Source organism: Sphaerodactylus townsendi, linkage group LG10, assembly GCF_021028975.2.
Source record: "Sphaerodactylus townsendi isolate TG3544 linkage group LG10, MPM_Stown_v2.3, whole genome shotgun sequence".
NCBI classification, from domain to species: domain Eukaryota; kingdom Metazoa; phylum Chordata; class Lepidosauria; order Squamata; family Sphaerodactylidae; genus Sphaerodactylus; species Sphaerodactylus townsendi.
In genome coordinates, this window is record NC_059434.1 from 85,565,292 (window position 1) to 85,586,389 (window position 21,098).

Here is a 21,098-nt window from a genome sequence, read left to right on the forward strand (position 1 = left end):
AGGGTTGGGGGCCGGGGGGGGGGGAGGATCAACACACAAAAGAGAAAACAGCACACCCCTGGAAGCTCTTCCAGAGCCAAGCAGGTTTCACCGCTGTCTTTCAGGAAGTGGTCCTCTACTGCCACCCGGTGGCACCTGAGCATTAAGACAGATGCATAGTATGGAATAGATGATCTCTTGCTATTTAGTTTTTCATCGGTGTTAGAACATCAGAAGACCCCTGCAGGATTAGTTTACTGGTCATCTCATCCAGGATCCCGTCTCATACAAGGGCCAACCGGTTCCTCAGGAGGGACCACAACAGGACATAGAGGCCAAGACCTTCCCCTGATAAGAGCATAATGAGAGTCTTGTTGGATCAGACCAGTGGTCCACCTAGTTCAGCAGCTTCTCTCACATAGTGGCCAACCAATCCCTCTGGAGATCCAACAATAGGGCAGAGGTTGAGGCCGTCATAAGAACATAAGAGCAAAGACCAAGGCCTTCATAAGAACACAAGAAGAGCCTTGCTAGATCAGACCAGTGAGGACCATCTTGTCTAGCATTCAGTCTCCCACACTGGCCAAACAGTTCCTCCGGAGATCCAACCACAGGGCACAGAGGCCATATGTTGCCTCCTGACACAGGGATGCAGAGGTTGACTGTCTCTGAATGTTCCCTTCAGTCACTACGGCTAGTTCCCTCCAGGCACTTATGGACCCCTTCTCCATGAATTTATCTTATCCACATTTACAGCTCTCTATGACTATGACCTTCACAACATCCTCTTAATCTCTCGCTGTGCAAAGAAGTAATTCCTTTTGCTCGTGTTGAATCTAGGCTTGGTGATTCGGCATGGCTCCTATTAGCTCCCATTGAAAGCAATGGGGGATGGGGCACCCTTTTTGGGGGACCATAACTTTGGACTTCGTGAACCGAACTTCACCAAACCTGGGTGGTATCACCAGGAGAGTCCCCTGAAGATATCCTGAAATGTTGGTGCTGCTAGCTTAAACTTACACCCTCCTACAGGGCAAAAAAGGGAAAATGCTAAAAATGCCAAAAAAAATGCTAACGAACCCAAATCGGGGATTCGGCTAATTCGGCCGTACTGATAATTTTACAGCCAAATCAAGCCAAATCCAAATTTTCCCAACTTTGTTCGATGTTGCTCAATCTTAGTTGAATCTACTCCACCTCATCTTCATTGGGTGCCAGCGAGTTCCAGGCTTTGGGAGAGGCACAAAAAGTTATCTTCTTTCCATCCCGGGCATAATTTTTAAACCTCTTTTATGTCCCCCATAGCTGTCTCCTTTCTTAACTGAAAAGTCCCAGACTCTTCAATCTTCATAGGAAAGGAGCTCCAACCCTCTAATCATCTTAGCAATGGTCTTCTACTGGTGGTTTGGAGTGAATGTGAGATTATAAGACCAGCCATTTTGGGTCTGGACAATGGTCCATCTAGGCTAGCATCCCAGACAGACAGACAGACAGACAGATGCCCTCAGAAGGCCTAGAAGTGGGCACAGAGGACAAAGACTCTCCTGTGTTGCTGCCCCGAGAACTGGGTTACTATCCCTGAACCTAGAGGTTCTAGGTTCAGGAGCAGCATGTTCATGGAGCAGCATGGAGCAGCAGTGGCGTAGTGGCTAAGAGCAGTGACTTAGAGCAGGTGCACTCTGATCTGGAGGAACCAGGTTTGATTCCCAGCTCTGCCGCTTGAGCTGTGGAGGCTTATCTGGGGAATTCAGATTAGCCTGTACACTCCCACACAAGTCAGCTGGGTGACCTTGGGCTAGTCACAGCTTCTCGGAGCTCTCTCAGCCCCACCTACCTCACAGGGTGTTTGTTGTGAGGGGGGAAGGGCAAGGAGATTGTAAGCCCCTTTGAGTCTCCTACAGAAGAGAAAGGGGGGATATAAATCCAAACTACTACTACTACTACTACTACTACTACTACTACTACTACTACTACTACTACTACTACTACTACTTCTTCTTCTTCTTCTTCTTCTTCTTCTATTTCATCATCATGCCTAAGAACGAACTGGTCTAAACCACCTAAATCAGTACCCATCCCTACATCCTGGGGATATGAATTCTACGAGACAGGTGTTTTTGAGCAATGGAGAACATCCCCTATGGAATCCGTGCCCTACGAGGAGAGAACTAGGGAGCTGGGTATGTTAAGTTTGCTGAAGAGAAGGTTAAGAGGTGATATGATAGCCATGTTTAGATATGTGAAGGGATGTCAAGTTGGTGAGGGAGCAAGCTTGTTTTCTGCTGCTCCAGAGACTTGGACCAGGAGTCATGGGTTCAAGGTGAAGGAAAAGAGATTCCACCGAAACATCAGGAAAAACTTCCTGACAATAGGGGCTGTTCGACAGTGGAATGCACTTCCTTGGAGAGTGCTGGAGTCTCCTTCTTTGGAGGTTTTCAAACAGAGGCTGGATGGTCATCTGACAGGAGTGCTTTGATTGTGTGTTCCTACATGGCAGGGGAGGTTGGACTTGATGGCCCTTGGGGGTCTCTTCCAACTCTATTAATCCAACCATCAGTCCACCAAGGTCAGTATTGCCTACTCAGACTGGCAGCCGCTCTCCAGGATCTCAGGCCAAGGTCTTTCCCATTGCCTACTACCTGATCCGTTTAACTGGAGATGCCGGGGATTGAACCCAGAACCTTCTACATGCCAAGCAGACGCTCTTTCACAGAGCACAGCCTTCTCTGGAGGCTTCCCAAAGCATAGAGCAATCTAAACAAACCAGGGTGGTATAGTGGTCAAGAGCAGGTGCACTCTAATGTGGAGAACTGGTTTTGATTCCCAGCTCTGCCACTTGAGCTGTGGAGGCTTATCTGGTGAACCAGATTAGCTTGTGCACGCCAACACAAGCCAGCTGGGTGACCTTGGGCTAGACACAGTTCTCTCAGAACTCTCTCAGCCCCACCCACCTTACAGGGTATTTGTTGTGGGGGTGGGGAGGGAAAGGAGATTATAAGGCACTTTGAGTCTCCTTGCAGGAGAGAAAGGGGAGATAAAAATCCAAAGTCTTCTTCTTTTAAATTTGCCCACTTCTTTTCTTTGCATAGCGATCAATCCAGTCAATATTAAAGTTTCACGATTGGCTTTCATATCCCAGACATTAGAGTTCACATTCTACATTAGCTACTTCGGAGGGGGGAAATTTTAATGTTTTCATAATGCTGCTCTGTTCCTCTCAGAGCAGGGATATTTTGTGCTACTCACTGAAGTACTTTGCTGCCATTATAATCTTGCTACGTAATGTCACTTATGTTTTGACGGTTTTACGGCTTTATACAGGACTGCCGGTTTTATTGCTATGGGTGTAGTTTTATTGATCTGCTTTTAGATTGCTTAATAAGCATCGCTCGGAACTATTTGATCGAGGAGCAGGGGCACGTTGACACACGGGGGCTTTTAACATGTCACGCCCAACGAAGGAACTTCTAACTTGGCCAAACAAAATGCACATCAGTCTGTATTTAAATAAGAAAAAGCCCTTTATTCCTTTGTTACCCTTCAGAAGGGGGGGGCAGGAGGTTTGGGAGTTCCCAACCTCTTCCTGTCGAAGGCACAGTTGGCAGGAAGACGACGGGGCAGCGACGGCTGTGGGGGTTGTGGAAGGATAACGCCTATGTCTGTTGTCCGGAAACTAGCGGTAATTCCAGGAGTTCTCCAGGTCCCACCTGGAGATTGGCAGCCCTACCAACGGACCAAGAGAGTTGTAAGTATTTGTGTGCAGTAGGCAGGGTTGCCCTTTCCAGGACGAGGTACACAAAATTCACTGCCCACCCGAACGAGAAAAGACGCTGCCGCTAAAGGGCGCCGTGTCCTTTGGATGCCTTTCTGGAAACCCATGTGACTCCATGACACCTGTTCATGGACAATATCCAGCACTTGGACTCCAGAGGAAGAGGAGGAAGAGGAAGGGTTATCCCATGAGGTTGTGCAAAACAAGGAGGCAGCTAATCACAGTCCACCATTTTTCAAGTGTGATCAGAACTACGCTCTCCGTAAACCTGCAGCCGGAGGGGTCTAGACGGCGGAGGCCACGGGCCGCGATCCAGGAGCCCGGCAAGTTTCTGCCGTGGTGGCTGCGTAAAGGCCCTGCCACTCCAGCCGTCGGTGGCAGCTCACTACCGATTTCTCGGGCAGCACCGTTTCCCCCTCCCCCTTCTTCGTCATTGGCAAAACCAGTCCCCTGTTATAAAAATCATTGTCTTTGGTAGCAAAAAATGCCTGCGTCAACCGCAGTAGTGCAAATAAGGAGGGTGAGGAAGTTTGCCAGCCATCAACTGGGATCTTCGTCTCCACCGTTGTCATTTCTGGAAGCGGCGGGAAACTGACTGGACTTTCAAACCTGGAGCCGGCCTAGAGAAGGAGAGAAAACCGTATGTCAGACACAAAGGAATAACTACGGGGTCCGGTACAGAGCTCTGGGGTATCTGCCAGGTTGACTACTAGCACTAAGAACATAAGAACAAGCCAGCTGGATCAGACCAGAGTCCATCTAGTCCAGCTCTCTGCTACTCGCAGTGGCCCACCAGGTGCCTTTGGGAGCTCACATGCAGGAGGTGAATGCAATGGCCTTCTGCGGCTGTTGCTCCCGAGCACCTGGACTGTTAAGGCATTTGCAATCTCAGATCAAAGAGGATCAAGATTGGGAGCCATAGATCGACTTCTCCTCCATAAATCTGTCCAAGCCCCTTTTAAAGCTATCCAGGTTAGTGGCCATCACCACCTCCTGTGGCAGCATCTTCCAAACACCAATCACACGTTGCGTGAAGAAGTGTTTCCTTTAATTACTCCTAATTCTTCCCCCCAGCATTTTCAATGAATGCCCCCTGGTTCTAGTATTGTGAGAAAGAGAGAACAATTTCTCTCTGTCCACATTTTCTACCCCAGGCATAATTTTATAGACTTCAATCATATCCTCCCTCAGCCGTCTCCTCTCCAAACTAAAGAGTCCCAAATGCTGCAGCCTCTCCTCAAAGGGAAGGTGCTCCAGTACTCCAGCACTGACAAACCAACTCTCTTACGAACCTGTCTGAACCCTGTGGTCATCTTTAGAACCCTGCTTGGGCTGTACCTGCCTTCTAAGATTCGGCAGGTTACAACCTGGCAAAGGGCACACAAACCACGCTTGCCAGCTTCAAGTACGTTTTGGAATCCAACAGGTCCTACAGGACTTGCCATTTGCATGCTTAAACTGGGCTGTTATCCTTGCAAAGTGGCTACGCAGCTGTGAAAATGCAGGTAGCTTTCATTTTTGTAATTGTTTCCGCTGCCATACCATCCCGTGGCTTCTCTGCATCGGTAATCGCATTTGGGGGCACTGCGGTTTGCACTAGATGACTCCGTTGCGTGCATTATACCGTTTTAAGGGCTGCAATTCTGTTTCACAGTACCGTTTGCTGCACTGTATTATAGAGCACTGTATGGCACTGTGCAGTCTGCTTTGAGTCTTGGGGAGAGGAACAGATTGTAAATGAAGTTTGCAAATAAATCACTAACATCAACACGTCTCTGTGCAAATGAAGAAGTTTGGGTTTATACCTTGCCTTTCTCCTATGAAGAGACTCAAGGAGCAGCAGTGGCGTAGTGGTTAAGAGCAGGTGCACTCTAATTTGGAGGAACCGGGTTTGATTCCCCGCTCTGCTGCCCAAGCTGTGGAGCTCTATCTGGTGAACTAAATTAGCTTGTGCACTCCAACACATGCCAGCTGGGTGACCTTGGGCTGGTCATAGTTCTTCGGAGCTCTCTCAGCCCCACCCACCTCACAGGGTGTTTGTTGTGAGGGGGGAAGGGTAAGGAGTTTGTAAGCCCCTTTGAGTCTCCTATAGGAGAGAAAGGGGGGATATAAATCCAACTCTTCTTCTTCTTCTCCTTCTCCTCCTCCTCCTTCTTCTTCTTCTTCCAAACTGCTTTCCCTTGTTCCCTCCACAACAGACCCCTTGTGAGGCAGGCAGGGCTGAGAGAGTTCAGAGAGAATTGTGACTGGCCCAAGGTCACCCAACAGGCTTCATGTGGAGGAGTGAGGAATCGAACCTGGTTCTCCAGATAAGAGTCTGCAGCTCATTTGGAGGATTGGGGAAATAAAAATGGTTCTCCAGATTAGAGCCCACCTGCTCTTAACCACTGCACCACTGTTGACTCTCTAAAAGCGAAATGTAAATGATGTTTCAAGTCGGCATGAAGGAACACCAGCGGATCACAAATACGGTCTTCTTTGGGGGGGTGGCAGGAAGGGCAAAGATCCTTCCAGTTCCACTCCAGCTGCTTTTCTACCTTCAACTTCTTACTCCACCCCCACCACCACCAAATCGTGGGCCTCATGGGGTCTCAAGGTCTGACGCCAAAGTCTTTAACCCCACTCTCTTGCTAAAGAGGGTGGGGTTGGTTTATTTTCTCCTGTAGGAGGAGAGTGGTGGGTGGTTGGCAGTAGAGCAGGGTTCGTTATTATACTGAATTAAAACTCTGTGTGTGTGTGTGTGTGTGTGTGTGTAAACAGGGTCTCTTTGTAGCAGGGGGCAGGCGACACTCACCTCTGTGGCGGAATAGATCTGTAGGAAACAAAAAAGAAAGATGTCACTTCGTGGTGACAGTTTAATTGCTGACACGGCTTGATTCTCTGGCAAAAAGCCTTCCAAAATATCAAAGTTTCTGGACACTTAAGATTTGCGTATTTCAATCCCTCCCCCCAGCTTCACAATATGACCTTCAAGACAGTCCAGGTGCTCGGGAGCAACAGCCGCAGAAGGCCATTGCTTTCACCTCCTGCATGTGAGCTCCCAAAGGCACCTGGTGGGCCACTGCGAGTAGCAGAGAGCTGGACTAGATGGACTCTGGTCTGATCCAGCTGGCTTGTTCTTAAGAGAAGGCCATTGCTTTCACCTCCTGCATGTGAGCTCCCAAAGGCACCTGGTGGGCCACTGCGAGTAGCAGAGAGCTGGACTAGATGGACTCTGGTCTGATCCAGCTGGCTTGTTCTTATGTTCTTAAGGCCATTGCTTTCACCTCCTGCATGTGAGCTCCCAAAGGCACCTGGTGGGCCACTGCGAGTAGCAGAGAGCTGGACTAGATGGACTCTGGTCTGATCCAGCTTCTGGCTTGTTCTTATGTTCTTTAAGGCCATTGCTTTCACCTCCCTGCATGTGAGTCTCCCAAAGGCACCTTGGTGGGCCACTGCGAAAGTAGCAGAGAGCTGGACTAGATGGACTCTGGTCTGATGATCAGCTGGCTTGTTCTTAAGTGTTCTTAAGGCCACTTGCTTTCACCTCCTGCATGTGAGCTCCCAAAGGCACCTGGTGGGCCACTGCGAGTAGCAGAGAGCTGGACTAGATGGACTCTGGTCTGATCCAGCTGGCTTGTTCTTATGTTCTTAAGGCCATTGCTTTCACCTCCTGCATGTGAGCTCCCAAAGGCACCTGGTGGGCCACTGCGAGTAGCAGAGAGCTGGACTAGATGGACTCTGGTCTGATCCAGCTGGCTTGTTCTTATGTTCTTATGTTCTTAAGACACCCAGTTTATTGGGCCTCTAGATTACCAGCTTGAAGGGCATTGCAAATTTGAAAACAGCCAAAGAGTTTGGATTTATATCTCACTTGTCTCTCCTTACAGGGGCTTGTAAGTCCCAAAGGGGCTTACAAACTCCTTCCCTTCCTCTCCTCACAACAGACACCTTGTGAGGCCTGAGAGAATTTGGAGAGAACTGTGACTAGCCCAAGGTCACCCAGCAGGCTTCATGTGGAAGAGCAGGGAAACAATCTAGCTCACCAGATAAGAGTCCTCCACTCATGTGGAGGAGTGGGGAATCAAACCTGGTTCTCCAGATTAGAGTCCACCTGCTCTTAATTACTCTCCCACACTGCGCATGCCTGTGACCCAAAAGAGAACTGCAAGTATCCAAATCACTTGATTTCATTTGAAGTGGAAGATGCGGATATGAGTCTAGATTTTTTCCAGAACATGATCAAATTTCACAATTTGAGGGCCAAACTAGATGTTACGGTGTTGTGGGGCACGATGCATGGATGCCAGTGCCTTTTTAAAAGCAGCTGTTTAAAAATGCCTCCATGGCCCACAATGCGACAGGACCCTGCCGTCTTGTCACCCCTTCGCCTTTTCAAGCTCTGAAACAGCCGCCTATCAATGAAAACATAAGAACATAAGAACATAAGAACAAGCTAGCTGGATCAGACCAGAGTCCATCTAGTCCAGCACTCTGCTACTCGCAGTGGCCCACCAGGTGCCTTTGGGAGCTCACATGCAGGAGGTGAAAGCAATGGCCTTCTGCGGCTGCTGCTCCCGAGCACCTGGTCTGCTAAGGCATTTGCAATCTCAGATCAAGGAGGATCAAGATTGGGAGCCATAGATTGACTTCTCCTCCATAAATCTGTCCAAGCCCTTTTTAAAGCTATCCAAGCCATCGCCACCTCCTGTGGCAGCATATTCCAAACACCAATCACACGTAGCGTGAAGAAGTGTTTCCTTTTATTAGTCCTCATTCTTCCCCCCAGCATTTTCAATGGATGCCCCCTGGTTCTAGTATTGTGTGTGAGAGAGAAAAATTTCTCTCTGTCAACATTTTCTACCCCATGCATAATTTTATAGACTTCAATCATATCCCCCCTCAGACGTCTCCTCTCCAAACTAAAGAGTCCCAAACGCTGCAGCCTCTCCTCATAGGGAAGGTGCTCCAGTCCCTCAATCATCCTTATTGCCCTTCTCTGCACTTTTTCTATCTCCTCAATATCCTTTTTGAGATGTGGCGACCAGAACTGAACACAGGACTCCAAGTGCGGTCGCACCACTGCTTTATATAAGGGCATGACAATCTTTGCAGTTTTATTCTCAATTCCTTTCCTAATGATCCCCAGCATAGAGTTTGCCTTTTTCACAGCTGCCATGCATTGAGTTGACATTCCCATGGAACTATCAACTAAAACAGTCGACATGTATTTCCCCAGACTTCCTGGGATGTTAAACACCAAATCTAACATCTACCCTGAATATGAATGAACATATTCTACAAATAAGGTTTAACTGATTACCAGACATTTATCTTTTAGAACTCTATAACGATAAACAACTTAAACCATATACTAAACTGTTAATTTACCCGATTACAGCTGCTCAGATTGAGATAGCCAGAAAATGGAAATCGAAGAACTGCCTTTATTAAGAGGCTGGTACAACAGACTATGGACCTATATAGATTTAGACCTTCTATCCTTATCATTACAGATTGAAAGTGACCGGAAGCAAGAAATTGCTTGGGAACCATTGAGAAAAAAAAAACTTTTTGGATAAATTCAATACCACCCTGTCATAGCAAACCAGATTGTGTTAAAGATAGTCATTAATATTTATAATTTCTATAACAGTGGAAAGTATTCACTACATTGCTTCGCTCAAATTAATTCCTAGAGTAGTTAACATTGTTAAGATGTTAGAATAGTTTTCTATACGAATAGTCATACTGTATTTTTCTTTTTCCCCATCCTAATTTTATGCTAATTTAGACGAATGGTGTAGTCAACCACCTAGAAAGACAATAATTAATGTTTTTAAGTATTCCTGCTTAGGGAATAATTATATAACTAGTTTTTTTGTTATTATTATGTTATTTGTATGTACATTTTAATATGTTTGAAATAAACTTAAACTTTTTTTAAAAAAAAAAGGCCAAAAAAATATGAAAGAAATATTTGGAAGGGAGACCAAGGCTCTTTCCGCACATGCAGAATAATGCACTTTCAAACTGTTTTCAGTGCTCTTTGAAGCTGTGCAGAATAGCAAAATCCACTTGCAAACAGTTGTGAAAGTGGTTTGAAAATGCATTATTTTGTATGTGCGGAAGGGGCCCAAGCTATATTCCAGAACTTTCTTCCTCTTGGTTTCTGCTGCCCACTTATATCTCTGTAACACCCTCTCCGCCATTTCTTTGCTCATCATCTGGAGGCCACCAAGGTTGCCGCGACGCTGAAGTTCGATACCAACTTACTTGAGTGGTTTGGAGACAGGACTTGTGGAACCAACACTGGCCGGCTTGAAGTTGGTGGGAGGCACCATGACCAGCAAGGCCTGACCCGGAGCCGACGGCCGCTCCTTAGCCAGAAGGGGGTTCCCTGGCAGAGGCCTGCGAGGCGGCCTTTGGCTTGGATTGACCTAGCGGAGAAGAAAACAGTACAGGATCACTTCACTCCCTCCAGGTTTAGATGCTGATACAGCTGCTGATACAGTTCTACAGAGGAATCATTGAGTCTGTCATCTGCACCTCTATAACTGTGTGGTTTGGTTCTGCAACCCAACAAGATCGACACAGACTTCAGAGAATAATCAGAACTGCAGAAAAAACAATTGCTGCTAACCTGCCTTCCATTGAGGACCTGTATACTGCACGGGTCAAAAAAAGGGCTGTGAAAATATTTACTGACCCCTCGCATCCTGGACATAAACTGTTTCAACTCTTACCCTCTAAACGTCGCTACAGAGCACTGCACACCAAGACAACTAGACATAAGAACAGTTTTTTCCCGAATGCCATCACTCAGTTAAACAAATAATTCCCTCGATAATGTCAAACTATTTATTATATATTTATTATATAATTACTGCACTACTTTTTTCATCATTCCTATTACCCATCTCCTCCCAATTATGACTGTATGACTATAGCCTGTGCTGACATTTCATTTTATTTTATGATTTTACATTTTATGTTTTTATTACTATTGATTGTTTCCTGATTGCTTACTAGACCTATATGACAATCATTAAGTGCTGTACCTTATGATTCTTGACAAATGTATTTTCTTTTATGTACACTGAGAGCATATGCACCGGAGACAAATTCCTTGTGTGTCCAATCACACTTGGCCAATAAAGATTCTATTCTATTCTATTCTATTCTTTTCTAGATGCTAGGAAAGCAGCACTGTTGAGTACTGAAGGATAACTCTTAGCCACTTAAAGTAACAAATTAATAAGTTTTTAAGAATCCTTCAGTTAAAAATCGAGCTCTTCCCTTTCTCTTGTCCTCTGTCCCAGGAGGGCGCAGACTCGGCCCGTTCCTCCTGCGCCCTCCAATTTGCGTAGGGAAATTCCTAGATATGTTGGAGGTGGAGTTTTGGGGAGGTGGGGTTTCAAAGGGGGAGGGATCTCAGCAGGGCAGAAAATGGCACCCGGGGCAATACCTGTTCGAACTGGTGGAGGAGGGCGGTGGTGGTCCTGGGCAGCCTGCCGGGGCCGGGCCAAGAGGTGCTCGGAAGGCCAGTGGCAGGCTCCTGGCCTCTCCATGGGAGGGGTATGGTGGCGATTTTGTGCCCCCCATATGATCTAATGGGTGGTGCCCGGGATCAATTGACCACTGCATGTCCCTCTGGCAGATACGCCCCTGCAACAGGATTCCCCCTCTGGGATGCCTCTGTGTTGCGTGCCATTCCATCATTGGCACGCCCAATATAACATCTAACCTACACTGCTACCCCCCGCCTGGCCTTGGGTCCGGGCACCATACTTTTATAACACTTTATAATCTTATTGTTATATATATCGTATTGATGCTGCTTGTTTTATGAATTCTGTAAATTGTTTTAACTTGTTTTAATTTATTTATTCTGTGTATTGTTGCTTTGGCCAATCGTATGTAATATTGTGTCTGGCCTAGTGTACACCGCCCAGAGCCCTTTGGGGATGGGCGGTTTATAAATGTGATATATAAATAAATAAATAAAATAAACAGGGTGTAACTCCATAGAGGCCACCATCCACACAAGCAGCCTTGAAATGCCTTTGTGGACTAGCCAGACTCACCAAAGGGGTCCTGACAGGACTGTTCGGAAGAGGCTTCTTTGGTGGAGGCAGTTTGTTCTCGGTGCCAAACTGGGTCTTGGAGGGAACGGCCAAGGATTTGTGGATGGGCAGAGGAGGAGGTCGGCAGGGCTTCAGGTCTTTCTGGAGAGCAGCCGCTGGGCTGGGCGCGGGGCAGAGGGGATGGACAACGTTGATGAGCTGAGAGGCGCTTTGAGGAGGGTTTGACTTGGGTGGGAAAATGCTTCTCGTTGCCTAAGGAGAGAACACGAAAAAAACTATGAGTGAGATCATGCCCCTCAAAGAAATGGACATTTTCCTAAGAGACAGAAAAACAGCCTCCACTGGATTCAGGACTATCCTCGATCTTCCTTCTCCCCACAACCACAGATTCCACCACATTCGGGGCAGCAAATTCAATTATTACACAGCCCTGATCCTCAGAAAGATCCTCCTACAGCCGTGGTGGCGAACCTTGGCACTCCAGATGTTATGGACTACAATTCCCATCAGCCCCTTCCAGCATGGTCAATTGGCTATCCTGGCAGGGGCTGATGGGAATTGTAGTCCATAACATCTGGAGTGCCAAAGGTTCGCCACCACTGTCCTACAGTTTAGGTGGAATCTCTTTTCCTGTACCTTGACTCCTGGTCCCAGCCTTTGGAGCAGCAGAAAACAAGCTTGCTCCCTCTTCAACATGACACACCTTCAAATATTTAAACATGGCTATCATGTCACCCCTTAACCTTCTCTTCTGTAAACACATCTAGATCCCTAAACCGCTTCTCATAGGCCATGGGATCCATTTTGACCATTTTGGTTGCCCTCCTCTGGACCCGTTCTAGCTTGTCAATATCCTTCTTGAATTGTGGTGCCCACAACTGTACACAATATTCCAGGTAAGGTCTAACCAGTGCAGAATAGAGAGGTACAATTATGTCCCTCGATCTAGGCCAGGGGTAGGGAACCTGTGGCTCGAGAGCCGCATGCGGCTCTTCTGCCCTTGCACTGTGGCTCCACAAGCCGAGCCGCCGGCCCCATCCTTGCCCGCCCTGCAGGCAGCAGGGCGGGCGCACCAACTGCCTGCGGTCGACTGGGCCGCACTGCGGGCTTCCCCCTCGCCCGCCCCATTGGAGCGGGGCGGGTGCTTTCCCGGCGGCCGGCAAGGCCAAGCCGCCGGCTTCATCCTTGCCCACCCTGCAGGCAGCAGGGCGGGCGCATCCATGTGCTTCTCAGAATGAGCGGAGTAAAAGGTTAAAAAAACCCAATATATACAGTGTTATCTTTATTTTAAATGTCAAAAATTATTTGCGGCTCCAAGTGTTTTCTTTTCCCGTGGAAAACGGGTCCAAATGGCTCTTTGAGTGTTAAAGGTTCCCTACCCCTGCTCTAGACACTACGCTCCTGTTGATGCAGCCCAGAATCGTATTAGCTTTCTTGGCCGCCGCATCACTCTTCTGTGGGAATCACTAAGAGAAGCAGGAGCCTAAGAGCAGAGACTGACATAAGACTTTGCGGCTTCCGTAAAGCCTGTGTTGTTTGCGTTGAGGTCTTAGGAGCCGACTTACTTGGTGGGAAGCGCTGTTCACAGTTTTTGAGGAGGAGCGGGGGGAGGAGGAAGAAACATCTTGCAAAGTGAAGGCCGAATTCGAGTGCCCCACAGTGGTCTTCCGGTGGATGCCCCCATTCCTGCCCGGCAGCACAAAGGGGAAACAGAGGCACGAGGAGTTACGTACTTGCAAACATGGGCTCCACCTCCCGGTCTGGACATGACTCTTCCAACATCAAAGCGGGGTAGCGTAGTTAACGGAGAGAAATGCTGAACAAGAGAATCCTTTAACCCTTCTTGGAGGCATCTCTTCACTACAAACCTATGACAGTTTTCTACCAGTATAATTGTCATGGCTTCCCTCCACCAAGAATTCTGGGAAATGTAGTTTCGGTAAAGGTGCTGAGAATGTTAACGTCTACCTTATCCCCCTTCATTGTGCTTAGACAGAAGGAATGAAGAAGAGAAGAAGAAGAGTTTGGATTTATATCCCCCCTTCTCTCCTGTAGGAGACTCAAAGGGGCTGACAATCTCCTTGCCCTTCCCCCCTCACAACAAACACCCTGTGAGGTGGGTGGGGCTGAGAGAGCTCCGAGAAGCTGTGACTAGCCCAAGGTCACCCAGTTGGCGTGTGTGGGAGTGCACAGGCTAATCTGAATTCCCCAGATAAGGCTCCACAGCTCAGGCGGCAGAGCGGAGAATCAAACCCGGTTCCTCCAGATTAGATACACGAGCTCTTAACCTCCAACGCCACTGCTGCTTCTCCTACGCCACTGCTGAGCTCTTAACCTCCTACGCCACTGCTGAGTATGAGGTCTCTGGGGCAAAATATCCCAGGACAAAGAAAACTTTCCCCATCCCCTCCCTTAAAGGTGTAACCACTGTGGTATAGTGGTTAGCACATCAGAAAAGAAATGGGGAGAGTCAAGTTTGACTTCCCACTCAACCATGAAGCTCACTGGGTGATTTTGGGGCCAGACACTCTTTCTCAGTCTAACCTACCTCACCAGGTGGTTGTGAGGATAACATGGGGGAGAGAAGTGTGTGTGACCCCTTGCAGACCAGGATGGGATGAAATGCAGCAGCTTGATTGGATAGGTTGGATGGACTAAATAGATTAGAGGGGATGGAGGGGTGGACCAGTGGGTAGACAGATGGGTGGATGGACTGATAGCTGGCTAGACAGAAAGATGGATGGACGCATGCACGCACACATGCACAGACACCCAGATGCATGTATGGACGGATGCATGCAGGGATTCATGCAGGGATGGATGGCTAGCCGGAGCATTGCAGGAGGTTGAACGATCTCTGGTAGTTACATGGAATAACCTCACATGACAAATAATTCTATGGACTCTACCATGGGTTCCCACGCAGAGAAGCACTTGATGTGTGGCCCCCATGTGGTATTCACAAGTTTCTTCCTATACAGAACTGCTTTATAAACAGGGAAAATACAACCTATGTGCTGGCATTCTGGCTGCATTTACAGATCACTGGATATTGTGGGATGTTTGTTTGTTTGTTTGTTTGTTTATTGGTTTTATATAACGCCCAACCCCCGAAGGGCTCTGGGCGGTGCACAACATGATTACATCTTACAACCCATACAAACAAACCCCATTAAATTAGAATTAAAACACAGCGATAAAATTAACAAGGATGGCGTCACGCAATAAAACCCAATTAAAACCCTCCCAAAGAGGGGGGAAGCAAAACGAAGAAGTGGGTCCCATAGATGGCAAACCACCATTATTTGCTAGTGTGAGAGGCAGTGTGGTGTAGTGATAAAGAGCAGATGGACTCTAATCTGGAGGACCGGGTTTGATTCCCCACTCCTCCACGTGAGTGGTGGACTCTTACCTGGTGAACTGGATTTTTTCCCCCCACTCCTACATTCCTGCTGGGTGACCTTGGGCTAGTCACCGTTCTCTCAGAACTCTCTCAGCCCCACCTACCTCACAAGGTGTCTGTTGTGAGGAGGGGAAGGGAAAGGAGTTTATAAGCCCCTACCCCGAGTGTGGGTGGGCCACGACTAGATGATGGGCCCTCTCCCCTCCCTCCCCTTCCCCCCAGGGTGGGTGGGCCATGCCCAGATTACACGTGTCCTTAAAGGACAGAAATGTTTGAGTCTCCTTACAAGAGATAAAGGTGGGGTATAAATTCAAACTCTTCTTCTTGCAACAGGATTATCCCATGTGGACAAGAGAAACATCTGATGGAGCACCACCTCCAACAATGTGTTCATGTTCTACTAAATTACGTTCTAGTAAACAAATCATGTTCTAGTCAATCAGGTTCTGGTAAAACCCAGAAAGGGGGAAGAGAAATTCAGTAGCATCTGGGAAGCCCCCCTCAGCCTGCCCCCCATTAGAACATAAGAACATGCCAGCTGGATCAGACCAGAGTCCATCTAGTCCAGCTCTCTGCTACTTGCAGTAGCCCACCAGGTGCCTTTGGGAGCTCACATGCAGGAGGTGAAAGCAATGGCCTTCTGCGGCTGTTGCTCCCGAGCACCTGGTCTGTTAAGGCATTTGCAATCTCAGATCAAGGAGGATCAAGATTGGTAGCCATAAATCGACTTCTCCTCCATAAATCTGTCCAAGCCCTTTTTAAAGCTATCCAGGTTAGTGGCCATCACCACCTCCTGTGGCAGCATCTTCCAAACACCAATCACACGTTGCGTGAAGAAGTGTTTCCTTTTATTAGTCCTCACTCTTCCCCCCAGCATTTTCAATGGATGCCCCCTGGTTCTAGTATTGTGAGAAAGAGAGAAAAATTTCTCTCTGAACATTTTCTACCCCATGCATAATTTTATAGACTTCAATCATATCCCCCCTCAGATGTCTCCTCTCCAAACTAAAGAGTCCCAAACGCTGCAGCCTCTCCTCATAAGGAAGGTGCTCCAATCCTTCAATCATCCTCATTGCCCTTCTCTGCACTTTTTCTATCTCCTCAATATCCTTATTGAGATGTGGCGACCAGAACTGAACACAGTACTCCAAGTGCGGTCGCACCACGGCTTTATATAAGGGCATGACAATCCTTGCAGTTTTATTATCAACTCCTTTCCTAATGATCCCCAGCATAGAGTCTGCCTTTTTCACAGCTGCCATTACTCACTTGTAGGTCTCTTGGCTCTTCCTCAAGCCTTTGATCCACTTGTTCAGAAGGGAGTTCTCCCGCCTGTGGCAGAAATACAGTCCGAAAGTGAACGCCAGCAGCATCAGCCCGAAGACCAGGAGCAGGCCCAGCAAGATGGCTTCGTGATCTGTAGGAAGAAGAATGAAGCCCAGAGTGGGAGAAGGTGAAGACAGAAGTACCCGTGGTCAACAGAGCAACCTGCACTACCTTGTGTATCTAGGCAGGGCAAACACAGCAGAGCCAGCGTGGTGTAGTGGTTAAGAGCAGGTGCACTCTAATCTGGAGAACCAGGTTTGATTCCCCGCTCTGCCACTTGAGCTATGGATGCTTATCTGGGGAACCAGATTAGCTTGTGCACTCCCAACACATGCCAGCTGGGTGACCTTGAGCTCGTCACCGCTTTCTGGAGCTCTCTCAGCCCCACCCACCTCACGGGGTGTTTCTTGTGGGTGGGGGAAGGGAAAGGGGATTGTCAGCCCCTTTGAGTCTCCTTACCGGAGAGAAAGGGGGGGATATAAATCCAAACTCCTCCTCTTCTTCTTTGGGAGGGGCATTATACCCCACTGAGGTCCCTCCCTGAATCCCAACCTCTTTAGGCTCCACCCCCCCAGGTATTTTCCAACCTAGAAGTGGGAGCACTAACCCCATGTAACCAGAATCATCAACTTGGGTTCTTTCAGGGGGCTGCCTCGGACCTAGACCCCTCCCCTTATTTCCATAAATACTGCACTCACTGTCATACTGTACGGGCCCGCTATCCACGCTGCCCCCCAGGCCCGGCTTATTGCAGAACGGAGGAGCCCAGCCTGCGTCGCAGTGGCAGTGTCGGTTGCTGTTGCAAACCTGGAAGAGTTGAAGATAATGCAGGGTTGGATCCCTGTTGCAGGAGAAGAGGCCAACAGATGTGTCTGTGTAACCCCCGTGCCCAGAATGGGTTGACCCAGAAAGGGGTGGAGACTCAAAGCAGCAGGAGGCTGCAGAGCTCATGTAATTTGGAGGAGACAAGGCGACCAGACTCGGACCTTGGTTTGTATAAGCCCTTTACAGTGCAGTGCAGATCCTGGTCCAAAAAGGGTGCTTCCCTGTTTCTGACCCCCGTTAACAACATTCACAAGAACAGAAAGTTGCCATCTGAGTCAACTCACGTTATTAGTCATGACGTTATGCCAACTGTTATTTTTGTTGTTTGATGTGATATTAGTATGTTTATGATGTTATTCTGTTGTGCTGTTGTGATGTTATTATGCTGTTATGATATGATGCTATTATGCTGCTATGTTATGAAGTGTTATTACGTTGATTACGTCATGATTAATGATGTTTTGATATTTGAGATATTATGTTTATTGATGTTGTTGATATTAGGATTGATGTTGCTATTATGTTGTTGTACATTGCCCTGAGCCTTGCAGGGGAGGGCGGCATATTTATTTGTTTGTTTGTTTGTTTGTTTTTCGATTTATAAACCGCCCCATCCCCAAGGGGCTCTGGGCGGTGCACAACATTGATATATACACAATTAAATAGAGGTTCACAATAGTGACCACACAACAATCAATATAATACTAAAATCCATTAAAATCTATTTGAAACAGCGGTTAATATAACAGCAACAGGCGTCCTATAGCCCAAATCATTAAAATCTCCCCAAAAAGAAGAAGGAGAGGCCAGCCTCCTCTCTAGGAGGGTAACATGGATGGAACCAGAATTAAATAAATATAAATATAAATTAAATGATCATAACCATACCAAGTGACCCATTCCAGACATAAAAGCACATTCTCACTTCTACTACTGAAAAACGCTTGGCCTGTATTTTCTCTCATTTGGGCTTTTCCTGGAACATTAAAGATTAATTTGGCTGAAGAGAGGCTCATGTTTTATAACGTGAACTAACTGTGTTTCCCTCTAATCTTCTCATTCACTTTATTGGGTGGCCAATGTCCTATTTTCAATTCACCGGTAGCCTTTGCCTGCTTGGGAACAGTTCGTGGAGAAGATTTTTATGAACTGTGCTTTAGTTTTATGAACAGCATGGAATTTACATCTATTCAGCTGCAAAAGTCAACGATGTAAAAGGAACTGGGCTGTCAATTCACAGCTCAAGGACTGCAGGGACAATACAACACAACACAAACATGTCGGCCATCCTGCGGGAGCTACAGCTGCTGTTGTTTTAGGGAAGAAGTGTTCAATGGGTAGCGACGGTGACCCAATGCAATCCACCATTATGAGTCAAACAAATGGATTACAACTGGTGTGTTTAAAGTGTTGAACTAGGAGATCCATGTTCACATCCCCATTTAATCACCAACTATCTTTAAGAGTGCAATGTCAACATTAGCCCAAATAAACTCAAAAATACACACGTTGCACTCTGGCTGTGTCTAATCTTATATATTAATCTTATATATAATTGAACAACTCAACACTTCTATTTGTATTTACATTTCCTTATTTCTCTGACAAGGTTCTTAAAAATACAGCATAAATCTTCCAGCTCTTATAACGAAACATAAATCATCACTTAGTCCATTCAATTCTCTATTCAGAAACAAAACTTCAGTTCCACATAGTCCATGTATCAATTCTGTAGGTTCTACATAGAAACGTCTTGCGCGTATAGAACGTTTTTCGTGCGTCTTCCTCAGTATGCCAGTATGTTCAAACAACTTCCATCAGTTCTTTGAGGCTTCTAATACTGCCATACTGAGGAAGACGCACGAAAAATGTTCTATACGCACGAGACGTTTCTATGTAGAACCTACAGAATTGATACATGGACTATATGGAACTGAAGTTTTGGTTCTGAATAGAGAATTGAATGGACTAAGTGATTATTTATGTTTAGTTATAAGAGTTGGAAGACTTATGCTGTATTTTTAAGAACCTTGTCAGAGAAATAAGGAAATGTAAATACAAATAGAAGTGTTGAGTTGTTCAATTATATATAAGATTAATATATAAGATTAGACACAGCCAGAGTGCAACGCGTGTATTTTTGAGTTTATTTGGGCACAGCCCCATTTACCCACCAAGTCCTCTGAGTGGCCCTAACTCCCAAAACCGTACTAGGGAATGGGAGAACTGAATACAAATTCTCCTGAGCTGCCCGGGGAAGAGAGGGGTGAGAATGCGGTGGTTCGAATGCTGGGGACATGAAGCCGCCTTATTTCGAGTCTGCCATTTGGTCTATTACCACACGATTCATTTTAAACTTTCTGAGGCCATATTACTAGAGAGACACAGAATCATAGAGTTGGAAGAGACCCCCAAGGGCCATCAAGTCCAACCCCCTGCAATGCAGGAACACACCATCAAAGCACTCCTGACAAATGGCCAAGAATCTCCAAAACCACTCCAGATGGCCATCCAGCCTCTCTTTAAAAACCTCAAAATGAAAAGACTCCACAACTCTCCGAGGCAGTGAATTCCACTGTTGAACAGCCCTGACGGTCAGAAAGTTCTTCTTAATGTTCATGTGGAGTCTCTTTTCCTGCACCTTGAACCCATCACTCCTGGCCCTAGTCTCTGGAGCAGCAGAAAACAAGTTTGCTCTCTCTTCGACATGGCATCCCTTCAAATATAGCTATCATGCCCTCCCCCCCTTAACCTTTGTTTCTCCAGACTAAGCATCTCCAGATCCCTCTTTCTACATAGGGCATGTACTCCAGAACTTTTACCATTTTAGTTGCCCTCCTCTGGACCCGTTCCAGCTTGTCAATATCCTTCTAAAATTGCAGTGCCCAGAATTGAACACAGTATCCCAGCTGAGGTCTGACCAATGCAGCGTAGAGTGGTGCAATTACATCCCTCCATCTGGACACTATGCTCCTATTGATGCATCCCAGAATTGCATTGGCTTTCTTGGCTGCCATGTCACAGAATGAGCTTCATTGTGGTTTGTTCTTTTCAGTGCCTTTGGCCTATCTGACTTCATAGGGATCCAAAAGCAAGCAGCTAATTACTCACCCCATGGCTGTGGCACTGGGAGAGACACTTGTCCAGTTCAAAAACGGAAGCGTTGAGGCAACGCTGTTCTTTGCACACCTGCAATGAGAATTTCCACTGAATCGGACTGGCCCATGAGCACCTAACGGGACTTTATTTTCTTATTCCCAAAAAGTTTTAACCACTCCTCTGCAGAATAATTTGTTCCTTCATTTTGTAAGCAGGATGGGATGTACCTGGATATTTTGGGGATGGGGCCTGAGGAAGGCGGAATTTGGGGCAAGGAGGGACTTCAATGGGGTAGAAATCTATAGATTCCACCTTCCATAGCACTCATTTCCTTCAGGTATAGTGTAGTGGTTAGGAGCAAGTTTTAATCTGCAAAACCAGGTTTGATTCCCCACTCCTCCATATGAGCGGCTGACTCTTATCTGGTGAACTGGGTTTGTTTCCAGTTCCTCCACATGAAGCCTGTCGGGTAACCTTGGGCTAGTCATGGTTCGCTTCAAAGCCCCACCTACCTCACAAGATAAGAACATAAGAACAAGCCAGCTGGATCAGACCAGAGTCCATCTAGTCCAGCTCTCGGCTACTCGTAGTGGCCCACCAGGTGCCTTTGGGAGCTCACATGCAGGAG

General features: G+C 47.0%; 1 protein-coding gene across 1 annotated transcript in view; it reads right to left on the minus strand.

Annotated features, from left to right (window-relative positions):
* Nucleotides 1-3,481: 3,481 nt before the first annotated feature.
* The window catches only part of ADAM33 (ADAM metallopeptidase domain 33), a 77,983-nt gene continuing 60,366 nt past the window's right edge, over nt 3,482-21,098 (minus strand). The window contains exons 16-23 of the mRNA XM_048509995.1: nt 20,483-20,560; nt 17,245-17,353; nt 16,490-16,637; nt 13,383-13,503; nt 11,818-12,069; nt 10,007-10,170; nt 6,546-6,563; nt 3,482-4,371 (exon numbers count right to left, since the gene is read on the minus strand). Coding sequence (XP_048365952.1) covers nt 4,320-4,371; nt 6,546-6,563; nt 10,007-10,170; nt 11,818-12,069; nt 13,383-13,503; nt 16,490-16,637; nt 17,245-17,353; nt 20,483-20,560 — 942 coding nt within the window. The 3' untranslated portion in view covers nt 3,482-4,319. The remainder of the gene's footprint in view (nt 4,372-6,545; nt 6,564-10,006; nt 10,171-11,817; nt 12,070-13,382; nt 13,504-16,489; nt 16,638-17,244; nt 17,354-20,482; nt 20,561-21,098) is intronic.